General features: G+C 40.0%; 1 protein-coding gene across 2 annotated transcripts; it reads right to left on the bottom strand.

The window, feature by feature from the left end:
- Positions 1-68: 68 nt before the first annotated feature.
- gja11 (gap junction protein, alpha 11) lies at positions 69-12,563 on the bottom strand. Of its 2 annotated transcripts, none has more exons than XM_088324922.1 (5): positions 12,416-12,563; positions 11,044-11,205; positions 8,451-8,636; positions 5,426-5,527; positions 69-637 (listed from the first exon to the last, which is right to left on the bottom strand). In XM_088324922.1, the coding sequence occupies exons 2-5, from the start codon at positions 11,170-11,172 to the stop codon at positions 134-136; spliced, it is 921 nt and encodes a 306-aa protein (XP_088181048.1). In that variant the 5' UTR covers positions 11,173-11,205; positions 12,416-12,563; the 3' UTR covers positions 69-133. The 2 variants fall into 2 exon arrangements, with proteins under 2 accessions (XP_088181048.1, XP_088181047.1); XM_088324921.1 differs by having other exon boundaries at positions 11,044-11,200; positions 12,416-12,436.
- Between the last annotated feature and the right edge of the window lie 2,241 nt (positions 12,564-14,804).

The raw sequence follows: 14,804 nt of genomic DNA, 5'->3' as shown, positions 1-14,804 counted from the left end.
CGGGAAAATGTGTCTATGGTACAGAATGAGTCAATAAGGGAAATTGCAATCATTGATTAGGGGGACTGAGGTTGAAGTATAAAAAATTGAATTTATATTTCCATTAAACAAAAGGCACTTCTCCAAGATGAGCTCAAATATGGACCTCCCCCGTGTTCCCTATCAACCCGTTTCCCGCAATCTCGGTCACCCCATTGATCCCAAACCTGCGCCCCTGCTTTTCCAGCTCCGCGTTAAATCCGTTCTGCACGACCGTGTCGTCTCTCTGCTGCCGTGCCTTTTTCTGGGCGGCGGTTGGCGCCCGGCTGATCGGCGTGACGGGTGTCACTGTGTAGTCTCGCCTCCGGGTGGCGCACTCCTTGATGGACCTGAAGCACAAATAGAGCAGCTCGGCCACGCAGAGTGCCAAGGAAAGCGAGGCGGCCCCCAGCATGAACCAGATGATCATGGTCTTCTCGGTGGGCCGGGACAGGAAGCAGTCCACTTTGTGGGGACAGGGCGAGCGCGAGCAAACGTAGCGGGCGTCTAGTGTCAGACCGTACAGGAAGTACTGGCCCACTACGAACAAAATCTCCATGGAGATCTTGGCCAACAGGTGGAGGACGTAGGCACGAAGGAGGCGTCCGCGGATGCTCACCTTGAAAAAACGGATGGATAGTAAAAATGTTTTAGAAACGCAGATTCCGCATTTTTTGATACATCTAAATATCACTATTTTTGTTACCGAGTGAATACTTGGAATGGGTCAATACTTTTGTCTTGGGACCAATGTTCCCTGTAATTGTCCACAGGTCTGAGAGTTCACGCAAACGTTTGAAACAACAGTGAACAATGGCAATCCCAAGTGTGGCTACTAAGTCATTATCAAACATGTCCAAACCTTGACATCACGTTACATTTTGCTGAGTTTCCGGAAATGCAAATGTATTTTTCATTTTTGAATTAATTGACTCATGTATTATTGCAAAGGTTGTACGGCCTACAAACGTCATTTGTTTTTACAACAATTCTTTCACAAGATTTCCATTTCTTTTTTTTCCTTGTATCTGTTGTCGCATAATACTCACATTTTTGGGGGCTTATTTAGTCGGTGTAAGATACAGAGTTGTACTTAATCACATTTTTTAGTGGAAGTACAATGTTGGCAACAAGATTGACTTGGTATAATTGGAAATTGTTTGAATGCAACACAAACTCTTTCTTCTTTTTCCCTGTTTTTTTTTTCTCGTTGTGTTTATTTTTTTCCTAGCTGTTACTTTTTTCTTTTTGTTCTCTATTTACTTTTTTCCTTTGTTTGTTTATTTTCTTTATTTTCTGGCTTTTCTCTGAATTTGTCCTTCTTTTTCTCTTCCTTTCGTTTCTTTTTATCTCAGCTTCTTTATTTATTTTTTCCCTTGTTTTGTTTATTTTCTTTTTTTCTGGCTTTTTTCTGAATTTGTCCTTCATTTTCTCTTCCTTTCGTTCCTTTTTTTCTCAGCTATTTATTACTTTTTCATTTTGGTATTTTTTTCTTTTTGATCTATTCCCTCTTCCTTTAAGTCATTTTGTGCATAATTTTACATAATATTTGGTCATATAGGGATGAAAGAAGCAAACACAACCTAAAGAGCCGTTTAGGACCCGGTTCCTTTTAGTGAGCCGAGCTAAAGAAGCCGGTTCTCGAAAAACTCTACTGACATTACTCAACTTCGTTCTACTTCGACCTTGACTTCCGAATACCGCATTTAGAACACAACGTCAGGGGAACCCGTGTATTTTTACCTTCATGCACTGTAACTTTGATCTAATTCGCTTCTTAATTAGCAATTTCGAGCCCTGATTTTTGTGAGCTGGCTAGATTTTCTTGTGCGTGGAAAAGTTCTGGGTAGTGCGCAAGCAGCTTAGAGGGAACATTGCTTGGGACAGATACCTTCTTCAGTATTTGTCCCTTACTGATATATGTGTTTTTTGCATATTTATCACTCGCAAAGGTTTTAGATGATCAAACCAATTTTAATATCACACATGGGCACCCCAAAGTAATACGAAGTCATCTAAGACCCCCCAAAAAAATCAAAACCTATCTGGCCCTAAGTGAAAAATTAATTGCCCCTGAACCCAATAACGAGTTGGGCCACCTTCGGCAGCACTACAGAAATCAACCATTCATTGGTAATGTGTCTTTCACAATGCCATAGAGGAATTTGGCCCACTCTTCTTTGCTAAGTTATTTCAAATCTGCCATATTGGAAGGTTTTCTAGCATGCCTGTTTAAGGTCACACCACTTTATCTCAATTGGATATAGATCTGGACTTTGACTTGGCCACTTCAGAACCTTCCTTTTTTTGAGCCGTTCGGAGTTGGACTTTCTGGTGTGTTTCGGATCGTTGTCCTGCTGCATGACCAGAGACCGCTTCAGTTTGAGGGCATGAACTGATGGCCGGACGTTCTCCTTCAGGATCTTCTGGTAAACACCAGTATTCATTATTCCCTCAACCACGGCAAGTTGTCCTGGTTCTGAGGGAGCAAAGCAGCCCCAGATCACACTGCCACCACCATGCTTTACATGTTCTTTTTGTCAAATGCTGTGCCGTTTTTACGCCAGATAGAAGGGGCTGCACACCTTCCAAAGAGTTTTTTATTCATCAGTCCAGACTGTTTCTCCAAAAGGTCTTGAGCATAATCCAGATGCCTGTAGCAAATGTGAGACGATTCTTTGTTATTTTGTGACAGCAGTGGTTTTCACCTGGGAATTCTCCCATGGATGACATTTTTGGCAAGCGTCTTTGCAAGGCCTGCAGTTCCTTGGAAGTTTTTAGTTTTTTTTTTTCTTTTTAAACCTCCTGGACGAACCGCTGTTGCACTCTTCAGGTTTGCCACTGTTACCAGTTTTCTCCATCAGTAGGTAATGGATTTGACAGTGGTTTGCTGGAGCAGTACAGCCTTGTAAGTGGCTTTTTTTTTAAATAGGGCCGGATAGGCCTAGATTTATTTTTTTGTACATTTCAAAACTGCATTTAGTATTTCCTTGGGTTATCTCTGTGTGATATCAAATTGGTCTGATGATCTGAAACCTTAAATATGCAAATAACAAAGAATTCAGGAAGGGAATAAATGCATTTTCACTGCACAGTACATTACGATTTACGAATTTAATCCGATTGTGTTTATTTGCACGACGGACTTTGTTTTCAAAATATTGTGCAATGGAATTGCTATACAGCATTTGTATTGCTGCGTTTTGGATTTGAGTCTTTTGACTTTGGTTCTGAAACTGCTGTTTTAGTAGACCTATTCTTCATACTGCTTAATGTTTTTACCTTGTATTTTTTACACTATTTGCCCTTTGACTTCATTTTCGAAATACCGTGCAATGGAAGGTGTCGTTAGGATGCTGACTTTGTTTAGATTTTTTGTTACATTGTTGCTTTTTTTTAGTTCACCCTCTTGAGTTTTTGTTCTGAAGCAGTTGTTATAGAAATATTAGTATTTATTTTCATACTGTTAAAGTTAGCATTTTAGTGATCTAATTACAAAAATAGAATATTTTTGGTGCTGTGTTTATCATAATTACGAACTAACTGGGGTGAAGGCAGTGTTCTCGTTTGCCCGTGTCCCTGCGTCCTAGACGCATTATTTTTTGCTGGGGACGCATCGTGTCAAATCAACGTGCGTCCCCGGGACGCAACTTTTTTGACCCGAAATTGTCATTATCTTTTTTTAACAAAGATTTACCGCACTCCAAACTTTTCGTGAGGCAGATCGGCCATTGTTGTTTTGGTCTCGCGGTTCGAGTTTTCGTCTGCACGCCGATCTCCAGTTCGAGTTGTGTAGTGAAAGTCCGTCTCTTTTTAGAGAACTGGCTTTTTGGGCTCAACTCATTAAAGAGAGCCGGCTCTCAAACGGCTCACTTGCTTTGATGCATTATATTACGAATGATTATGTTGTATAAAGAAATTGAGAAGTCTAAAAGGAGAAAATGAAAAAAGACAGGTTTGTGGTGATCCCTTTAATCAGTATATTACCAACAATAATTTAATGCAGAAAATGAATTAATAATTTGAATAAGAAAACGTATTATTCTACTTAATTATATTTGCATGTATTTTTTCCTTCAACAGTGAACATCCAAGCAACTTCATTTTTTAACTTTTTTATAATAAGCCTCATTCATGTCGAGCAACTCAAAATGTTCATTAATAATATATATGATACAGTGGAACCTCGGTTTTCGAACGCCTCTCAGTTCGAACGAATCGGTTCTTGACCAAAAATTTCAAGAAATTATTTTCGTTCAAAAAATCGGAGTTCGAACGCCGGTACGCTAGGGGCGATGCTGAGCGGCGTACGGGTGTAGATTGCCCCCACCCCACGTGAAGAACTGTTGTCACGTGAGCGCGCACTTCTTTTTTCTTTCGTTTTTAATATCAGTGAACGGAGTGTTTTAACCCCTAATTATGCCTCGGAAGAAGGTCGGTGCAAGCAGCAAAGTTGCTACATGTGAAAAAAGAAGAGCAGTGCGTACAACTATTGTATTTAAGAAAGAAATAATAGCAAAATATGAAGAAGATGTGCGAGTTTCCCTTCTATGGTAAGGCGCCCGCTTTGAGACTGGGAGGTCGGTGGTTCGCGCCCCGGCCGAGTCATTCCTAAGACTTAAAAAGTGGTCGGCGGCGCCCTCTGTTGGCTGCGGCTGCATCGGCTCGCTACAACGGGTCAGGTGCAATCGACATTTCGTTCTGTGTACATTGTTACACAGAATGACAATACAAGGAAATTATTATTATTATTATTATTATTATTATTATTATTATTTCGAGGGAATAGAGCATGGCTTCTGCAGACCACCACAAAAGTAAGAAATCCTATTTATAAATCTTTTCTTTATCCTTTAACCGCTCACCACTTGTTGTGGAGACCCGGGTGCTAAATGACGTGTAAACGACCTGATTTTTTTATTTTTACACGTTCATGTTAGCGTAATCTTTCGTGCGGAAGATTACGCTAACGTGAACATACGATTAGCCTGGGTTAGCTTCATGTTTACGTTCGTGTTAAACATTCAGGGTGTTGGAACGGATTAAAACGATTTTACATTACTTTTAATGGGAAAAAACGATTTTCCGTGATCGACCAAATCGGTTTTCGAACAGGGTTCTGGAACAGATTATGGTCGAGAACCGAGGTTCCACTGTAAATCCGATTCAAGAGCAGTACATTTTACTATGGAACCGTTTTCTAAGACATTGCAAATTAATACTAATACCAACAAAAGCACATCTAAAATCAGATATATTTTCGTCTGGTTAAACCAAAACAGGTTTTATAATTCAAATGGTTTTCAGTTACAGTGATCCCTCGCTATAACGGGGTTTACTCTTCACGTTTTCGCTACTATATATCGTTTAAATGTCGAAGGCTTGCTAATTCTTAGCGTCAATGTACCTTTCCGCTGCTTTTGATGTATTTTGGCATCTTGAAGCTCCGTTGAAGAAACAGCAAGGCCTCATCGTCGAACTCCACGTGTCTCCGAATGCGCTCCTTTAACTTCATGCATGGATAAAAATAGTAAAACACATAATAATAATAATATAAACTCCCAAAAAAACCTATGTACACCCAAGAGACAAACATCCATGGTAGAAACAAGATAATGCAAATGGCTACCACAAACCGTAATCTGCTTATTTATTCGACTGGGAATTTTGGTATCTGACTATCATAGGCAAACTATAGCCGATGGGTCACTTAAAACCCGTTGAGTTAAATAATCAAGCCTGCCAAATGCAAATGGTGTAAATCAAATTATAAGATGAATGCCTTTTTAAAAATTATTAATCAAAGTACTTTTTTTTTTTAAAAACTGCCCCTTTATGGAAAAAGTATTTGCCCCCTGAAGATTATAGCGAGTTGGAACACCTTTGGCAGAGATAACAGAAATCCAACGTTTACAATAATGGGTAATGAGTCTTTCACAACGCTGTGGAGGAATTTGCCCCACTCTTCTTTGCAAAATTGTTTCAAATCTGCCATATTGGAGGGTTTTCTAGCATGAACTGCCCGTTTAAGGTCACACCACTGCATCTCAATTGGATTTAAATCTGGACTTTGACTTGGCCACTCCAGAATCTTCTCTTTTTTTCAGCCATTCAGAGGTGGACTTGTTGGTGTGTTTCCGATCGTTGTCCTTTTGCGCTTGAGTTTGAGGGCACAAACTGATGGCTGAACAGCCCTCTTCAGGATCTTCTGGTAAACACCAGAATTCATTATTCAGTCAACCACAAGTTGCCCTGGTCCTGAGGCAGCAAAGCAGCCCCAGACACTGCCACCCCCATGCTTCACATATTCTGTCAAATGCTATGCCATTTTAACATCAGATGTAAAAGGCTGCACACTTTCCCTTAAGTTCAATTTTTGGACTCATCAGTCCACAGAATATTTCTCCAAAAGCATTGAGCATAATCAAGATTATATATATATATATATATATATATATATATATATATATATATATATATATATATATATACTGGAGCCGTATCCCTGTCACGAACCAGGACATGAAGCAGGAATGTGAACCCAATTGCGTAACATTACTCACAGTTTATTGCGGAGAGGAGGAATGAGCGCCCACTCGATCCGGGGATCGATGGTCGCGGAAGTGGATTGAAATCAGAACTAAGGAGTGGTCAAAATCAAACAGATCGGGACGAAAATAAAACAGGATCAAAACACTGGCAAAATGGAGATTCACAGTACTTGGCATATCACACAGAGTCTAGCAGGAGTTTCGCAGACGCTCTGACACCAGGCGACTCACAAGACCGGGTTTAAATAGTCCGGCAGCAATCTGTCAACGCGTTTCAGCTGGTGTCAATGGGCGGGGCCAATTGGGGGCCGTGGCAACCGTGACAGAACCTGGCACCACACGGCAGGGACCAATTGGGCGCCATGGCAACCATGACAATCCCCCTAGTGGGAGGTGGCTGGAGTCATGAACACATTCCTGACTATTTCTGGGAGATTGATACACAGGAGGGGATTACCAGCCCCCTCGGTCAACCCAACTGATGTGTTGGGAGTCATTAGGTGACCAAACCCCCCAATTCCAACCCCTAATGCCGAGCGCCAAGCAGGGAGGCGACGGGTACCAATGTTGTAAGTCTTGGGTATGACCCGGCCGAGGCTTGAATCAGCAACCTCCCAGTCTCGGGATGGGCGCCAAACCCCCAAGGCCACCGAGGTTTTTGGAAACTGTGAGAAGACTATGTTCTTTTATGACAGCAGTGGGGAACTCTCCTATGGATGTCACTTTTGGCCTGTGTCTTTCTTACAGTAGAGTCATGAACACTGACATTAACTGAAACCAGCGAGGCCTGCAGTTCCTTGGATGTGTTTTGAGTTTCTTTTGTAACTTCTTGAAAGATCCGCCATGTCACTTTTGTAGTAATCTTAGTTGGTGACCACTCCTGGGAAGGATTACGACTGTTCCTAGTTTTCTCCATTTGTGGATAATGGCTCTGACAAGTGGCCGCTTTTTTCTCATTTCTTCTGGAATTTCTTTGGACCGTGGCATGTCAATTGGGTTCTTTAGATTTTGTAGCCAACTTCACTTTGTCTAAGAGGTTTTATTCAAGTGGTTTATTGATTCAGCATATATGGTGGCAATTAATTGATGGGGTGGCCTGTATAAATTGAAATCAGTCACAGTTACTTTGTGATTTAACAAGCGTGGAGGGGAGGTTTTCACATAAATCCAGAAAGGTTTTTATTTTTTTTTGTTGCCTTAATAATTGGAATTAACATTTCAAATCTGCATTTTGTATTTCTGTGGATTGTCTTAGAATGTTGTTAAATTGGTTTGATGATCTGACACCTTTGTGAGTGATACACAGGGTTGGGTAGGGTTACTTTAACTGGATTACTTTCAATTACTTTTGGATTACTCCGATACCAAATATGCTAATAAAAGACAAAAGAAACTAAATATGAATAAAATGACATGGAATGGCAAAAATGATGTTGGCAAGCTGTTTGGATTTATTTTCATTTTTCTTTCTGTCGCATTTTATGTTCGTTTTGCCGGAGATCAAAGAGATCAAAGCCAGGAGAGAAAGCTTACCACGTGTTGTGAGTCATATTTAGTTTTTTTTGTCTTTTATTAGCATATTTGGTATTGGAGTAATACAAAAGTAATTGAAAGTAATCAAGTTAAAGTAACCCTACCCAACCCTGGTGATACATATGCAAAAAAAACACGAAATTAGGAAGGTGGCAAATACTTTTTCATGGCAGTGTATGGATTTATATATGCATACGAGAACATTTTAATATGCCTTCCTTGTTCAGTTGATAGAAATAATCAAAATCAATCATTTTTTTATTCCAGGCCAATACACATTTTTGAAAACAATGCAGCCCACCAGTGATGTAGGTGAAAATAAACACTGAACTTGTATTTTTTTTTTACCTTTTTTTCAACGTGAATAATGTGTAGCACATAACCCAAGTAGAGAAGCTTGGGTGTCGCCACGGCGATGATTTGCAGGGCCCAAAAGCGCACGTGGGAAATGGGGAAGGCGTGGTCGTAGCACACGTTCTCACAGCCCGGCTGTTGCGTGTTGCACACAAAGTCGGACTGCTCGTCGCCCCAAACCTGCTCACCGAGAAACTCGCGTCAGCCGTTTTGTTTCTCAGAACAAAACTCAATGTACTCACTAAAATTCAGAAGGCTGTAGACGGGATTTTTGTAATATTAGCAATACAGTGGTACCCCGACTTACAAATGTATTTACATACCAACGTTTCAGGTTACAAACTACCTGAACATTACAAAGGCGTTTCAGGATACAAAGTAAAAAAATGCAGTACAGTGTGTGCCACCATTCACCACTCCCAGTTCTACCTAGCAACCGATGCATAGGTGTGAATCCCGCCATGCTCTTCGTGTCCCCTTACGGCTCCCTAAACACTCTAGATAGATAGATAGATAGATACTTTATTCATCCCCGCAGGGAAATTCACATTTCCAGCAGCATCCCTTCGCTGAGAACAATACAATAATAAAGCAAAAGGAATACAATATACAAATACCCAATGTGACGTGCTAATACTCACTGTAGCGTGTTGTATATAGTATCTAAATAGTGCTACATAAAATACACACTGCAATAAAAGTACGGTAATATGCAATGTAGGGGGTGTGGTTTAATGTGGGCCTTTACTCCGCCGGGTGGAGTTAAAGAGCCTCATGGCACGAGGAAGAAAAGATCTCTTCAGTCTGTCCGTGGTACAAGACAGTGACAGCAGTCTGTCGCTGAAGCTGCTCTTCTGTCTGGATATAATCTCTACTATATATTACCGCTACGAAAAGCTATCATTCACATGGACCCTTTGAAAGACGTGCAAAAAAGTGGACTAGGAGAAAAGATGAGGAAAATACTTTTTTTCTGCCCATTGAAACAAAGCAAGAGAAAATAGAAAGGTATGAAAACACACACCGCTGGGCAGTAGGAGTTCAGAGTGCAGCCTTTAGATAGATAGATAGATAGATAGATAGATAGATACTTTATTCATCCCCGAAGGGAAATTCACATTTCCAGCAGCATCCCTGAGCTGAGAACAGTACAATAATAAAGCCAAAAGAATACAATATACAAATACCCAGTGTGACGTGCAAATGCCGACTGTAGCGTGTTATATGGAGTAACTAAATAGTGCTTCACAGAATACATATTGCAGTAAGATTCGGTAATATCCAATGTAGGTGGTGTGGTTTAATGTGGGCCTTTACTCTGCCGGGTGGAGTTAAAGAGCCTCATGGCATGAGGAAGAAAAGATCTTCAGTCTGTCCGTAGTACAGACATTTTGCCAAGTTTCTTTTGTCTTTTATTAGCATATTTGGTATTGGAGTAATCCAAAAGTAATTGAAAGTAATCCAGTTAAAGTAACCCTACCCAACCCTGGTATACAGTAATGACAGCTTGACAGCTACGGACACAGTCCATAAACAAATGTCTTAATAGCGCCACAATGTGATGTTTTGTTTTAACAAAACAGTCCTGTTCCCTGGTCCGCACCAGTTCTAGTCCAGCTGCAGCGTTTGAAATGCAGTAAAAAAGAATTTATTGTATTTGAATGGTAAATATAAATTCAGTCATCTGTTAAAAAGAAAATCCACAAATATGAACGTTAACACTGAATAAATATAACTATCCATCCATTATCTGCACTGCTTATCCTCAGTAGGGTCGCGGGGGTGCTGGAGCCCATCCCAGCTATCTTCGGGCAGTGGGCAGGGGACACCCTGAACTGGTTGCCAGCCAGTCGCAGGGTATAAATATAACTATTTAATATATTTTGATTTGATATTTCCATGATAGGTGAGGCACAGCCTCCCCTGCCTCCCCCAAACTGCACGTCACTGATATAGAGTATCTTTAACACCAGATATTCATGATAGCAGTAAGATGTAGCTTGAATTAATACATAAATTCACAGTCCAACATGCTTTATAACCAGGGTTGGGTAGGGTTACTTTAACTGGATTACTTTCAATTACTTTTGGATTACTCCAATACCAAATATGCTAATAAAAGACAAAGGAAACTAAATATGAATAAAATGACTCCATTTTGTGCAGGCTTGGGGAGTAACGGAATACACGGAACGGCAAAAATGATGTTGGCAAGCTGTTTGGATTTATTTTCATTTTGTTTCTGTCACATTTTATGTTAGTTTTGCCGGAGATCAAAGAGATCAAAGCCAGGAGAGAAAGCTTACCACGTGTTGTGAGTCATATTTACGGTAGTTTATTTTGACTTTTATTAGCATATTTGGTATTGGAGTAATCCAAAAGTAATTGAAAGTAATCCAGTCAAAGTAACCCTACCCAACCCTGTTTATAACGCTTGTTACTACTCTTATATTTTTTCACTCAGTGCCTTTGCAACAGTAGACATTTTCTAACAATTTTCCTTTTTTTTTTTTTTTTACTAATAACGTGGAGTTTAAGTAAACGAAACCAACCTTTTAAATGTCAAAATCCAATCTGTTGAACTTACCCTGTCGGCACCGGTGGTCAGGACCAAAATGCGGAAGACAAAAAGAACAGTGAGCCAGATTTTCCCAATAACCGTAGTGTGAGACTGCACTTTATCCAGCAGGCGTCCCAGGAGATCCCATTCGCCCATTTCGGCGCACTCTTTGATTCCACGCTTCCTAAACTTGGAAACAACATGGCAGGCTATGTTAGTTTAACACTTTTAGTTTTGACACTTGGTGTGATAAATTGGCTAAATTACCGTATTTTCAGACTATAAGCTGCACCTAAAAACCCCAAAATTGGCCAGAAATTTGAAATTGCGCCTCATAATCCCGTGCGCCTTACTTACCGGAAAATATGGTGGATAAAATTGGAAATGCTTAGTTGGAATTAAATGATACTGCATACGTTAACTGCTCTGCCTTTGAGAAACATATAAAATGGTCTTCGAGAGCCCTCTTGTGGTTAACATGTGAATTGTACAAACATGCTTGTTAGAGTTCACAATCATAGGGCGACACAATGACTGCGTGGTTAGCTTGCAGCCACACAGTGCAGAGGTTCAGGGTTCAAGTCCAGCGACCACAATCTTCCTGTGTGAAGTTTGCTGGGATGGGCTCCAGCACTGCTGCGACCCTACTGAGGATAACCAGTGCAGATGGATGGTTCACAAATATTTGTGCCGGTGTAAGGTCACTGTTCTGCCTTTGATAAACATATAGACTTGTGATTAAGGTCGTCACAAAAAACATGACTGAGGTTTTTGAGTTTTTCTTTGCCCTCGTGTAGGTTTTAGATCAGGGGATGGTGTCTTAATAGTCTGTAATTTGCAATAGTCTGTGGTCTGTGCAGCCCTTTGAGACTCTTTGTGATTAAGGCCGTCACAAATCAACATGACTCGACTTGACCTTGTTTGCATTTTGCAGCAATGCTAGAAAGAGTACCACAGGTCCCGGAAGGTCACAGAAACAAAAGCTTGTGTGATTGGAGTACAGCTGGCGAGTAGGTGCAATTGAAAAAAGCCCACGTTTTATCAGCGAGTCAGCAAAAGCTCAACCTTGGATGATAGCGAGTGATGAACGCACACACAAAAGAGTAAAAAAAAACATTTAAAAGACAAGATTAACTATGAAACAAGTATCACATTTTTTAACTACCAGTTCCTTAATCTGTAAAATCTGTACCACACATGGTTGTCATTTGCACTTTAAAACCTAATCGAATATTTCTTTTATTTTTCATCAATCATTGAGTCAATAAATATCTAAAAACATTAATCAGATTAAACTCAATACAAAAGAAGGTGTAATGGAAGATCTTTTCACTTTAGCAATTGCAGCTATTTATATGAATTAATTAATAGTAATAATAATCTGCGCAGAGGTACATACCCACAACGATGAAGAGCGTCAGTGTCTTGGTGGGGGTAAAAGTGAGCGCCTTGTCGTTTTGTTGCCGTGTTATCTGGAAGGTTCCATCCTACGCATCGCAACAAAACCCGGAAAAGTTCTGGAGGAAAGGCCTGCAACGTCTTGTTTGGTCTTCCTCAAATGGACGTAAAGCAACCAAACTAACATGATTACCTCTGACCATGTGTTTATAAGCTCATTTTAAGTCAAAGCATTGCAGGTTTTTGGATTATTTTGACGTGAATGCTAAACTATGTACCCTAGTCTATGGCATTTTACATTTGAAACTAGTAGCAGTCTAGAAAAATTGATATTTGTTTGCCTGATTGTGGCTTTTAGCTGTTCCCAAGAGCCAAGAAGAAAACCATTCGGACCCTGATGATGTAGAATGCTCTGCCCTCTGAGATTCGATCTGCAACCTCAGTGGAACTGTTTAAATCTAGGCTTAAAACACACTTCTATTCTATAGCTTATGAATGGCCTATATTTCATGTTGACAATATCTCCATATTTGTCATTGCAACATCCGTTGCAGCCTGGTCATCCTGGGAGGGGGATGACATCATGTGTGGTCCCTTCGCAAGGTTTCTTCATTTTCCTCATGTTGAGGTTTTTGAGTTTTTCCTTGCCCTAATGTGGGTTTTGGATCAGGGGATGGTGTAATAAGTCTGTAGTTTGGAATAATCTGTGTTCTGTGCAGCCCCTTGAAACTCCTTGTGATTAAGGCTGTCACGAATAAACATGACTTGACTTGACTAAGGTTTTTTAGTTTTTCCTTGCCCTTATGTAGGTTTTAGATCAGGGGATGGTGTAATAATGGTCTGGAGTTTGCAATAGTCTGTGCAGCTCTTTAGGACTTCTTGTGGGGGATTACCTCATGTGCGGCCCCTTCTCAAGGTTTCTTCATTTTTCTCATGTTGAAGTTTTTGAGTTTTTCCTTGCCCTCATGTGTGTTTTAGATCAGGAGATGGTGTAATAAGTCTGTAGTTTGGAATAATCTGTGTTCTGTGCAGCCCCTTGAGACTCCTTGTGATTAAGAGTGTCACAAATAAACATGACTTGACATGACTAAGGTTTTTGAGTTTTTTCTTGCCCTCGTGTCGGTTTTAGGTCAGGAGATGGTGTAATAATAGTCAGTAGTTTGCAGTAGTCTGTGGTCCGTGCAGCCCTTTGAGACTGCTTATGGGCGATTACCTCATGTGTGGTCCCTTTTCAAGGTCTTTTCCTTTTCCTCATAGTCTGTAGTTTGCAATAATCTGTGCAGCCCTTTGAGAGTCCTTGTGATTAAGGGCTATATAAAAACATGACTTAACAAACACTGCGAAAAACCTATGGGTGTTGCAGCATGGACTACAAATGCAATACCTACTTTCTAATCCATTGTAAAACAGTGGTGTGAAATTTAAAAGAAAAGAAAAAATGAAGTATACAACTAGTAAAAGTTAAATCTCATTCACATGGCATATGTATTATCTTATATATCATAAGGATATGTGCAAATGCAACATTTCTTAAAAATTTACTGAGCCACTGGCCACAATACCGAGAACTGGTATCGGCATTTGCCCCATCTCAATAAAAAATAAAAACATGGTGTCAAAAATTATGATTCGAAAAAATGTTTGTTTTTCTTTTTAACGTTTATTCCTTTTACGCATTCTTTGTTTTGACACCAAGTCACGTTTGAATCTGAGACAGTGTCAATAGAGGGTGGACAAATTCCAGATGATAAGTCAGCTTGTGCAAATGATTCACCAAAAAAATCACAGGGAGCCAAAAACCTGTATATGATTTTATAAGACACATAAGAGTTGGACATTTATACACGAGAAGAGAAATGAGTTAACACAGGGGTGTCGAACTCATTTTAGCTGGGGCCCACATGTGTGAAAATAACAATCTCACAAGGGTTTGACTAGTAGATTCAAGGAAAGAGAGAAAAAATGAAGGTAAGGGAGACAGAAAAAAGGAGATAAAGTGACATAATTAGAAAGAACAATAGAGAAAGAGCACGATACTGAGAGAGAACGTGAGTAAAAAAGGAGAAAAATAGATAGAAAAAAGAGGGAAATAGACAGGAAAAAAGAGAATATGAAAGAAAGAGAGAAAGTTTAAAAGACAGAAAGAAAAGAGAGGGAATATAGTAAGCATGAGAAACAGAGAGAGAAAGAAGGGAAGTAAGAAAGAGAGAAAAAAGAAGGAAAAAGCGAAATAGACAGATGGATCAAAAAAAAAGGAAAAAAGAGATAGAGGAAAAAAGAAGATTTAGAGAGAGCGAGAGAGAAATACTACTACAGTTACTGCAGCTCATTTTTCTCTTGCGCTTCTTTCAGTGTTGTCTCCGGATCAAAACCTTGACGGGCCTGATGCG

Source organism: Urocampus carinirostris, chromosome 20 (assembly GCF_059441175.1).
Source record: "Urocampus carinirostris isolate Australia breed hairy pipefish chromosome 20, RoL_Ucar_1.0, whole genome shotgun sequence".
Classification (NCBI taxonomy): domain Eukaryota; kingdom Metazoa; phylum Chordata; class Actinopteri; order Syngnathiformes; family Syngnathidae; genus Urocampus; species Urocampus carinirostris.
This window is presented reverse-complemented; position numbering and strand designations above follow the sequence as displayed.

Excerpts from the sequence above, each read along its gene's own strand:
- gja11 (XM_088324922.1), bottom strand. The coding sequence starts at position 11,172 with ATGGGCGAATGGGATCTCCTGGGACGCCTGCTGGATAAAGTGCAGTCT. Across the intron at positions 5,528-8,450 it reads TTATTCACGTTGAAAAAAAG|TTAAAGGAGCGCATTCGGAG; the intron begins GTAAAAAAAAAA and ends CCATGCATGAAG. Across the intron at positions 638-5,425 it reads ACATCAAAAGCAGCGGAAAG|GTGAGCATCCGCGGACGCCT; the intron begins GTACATTGACGC and ends CGTTTTTTCAAG.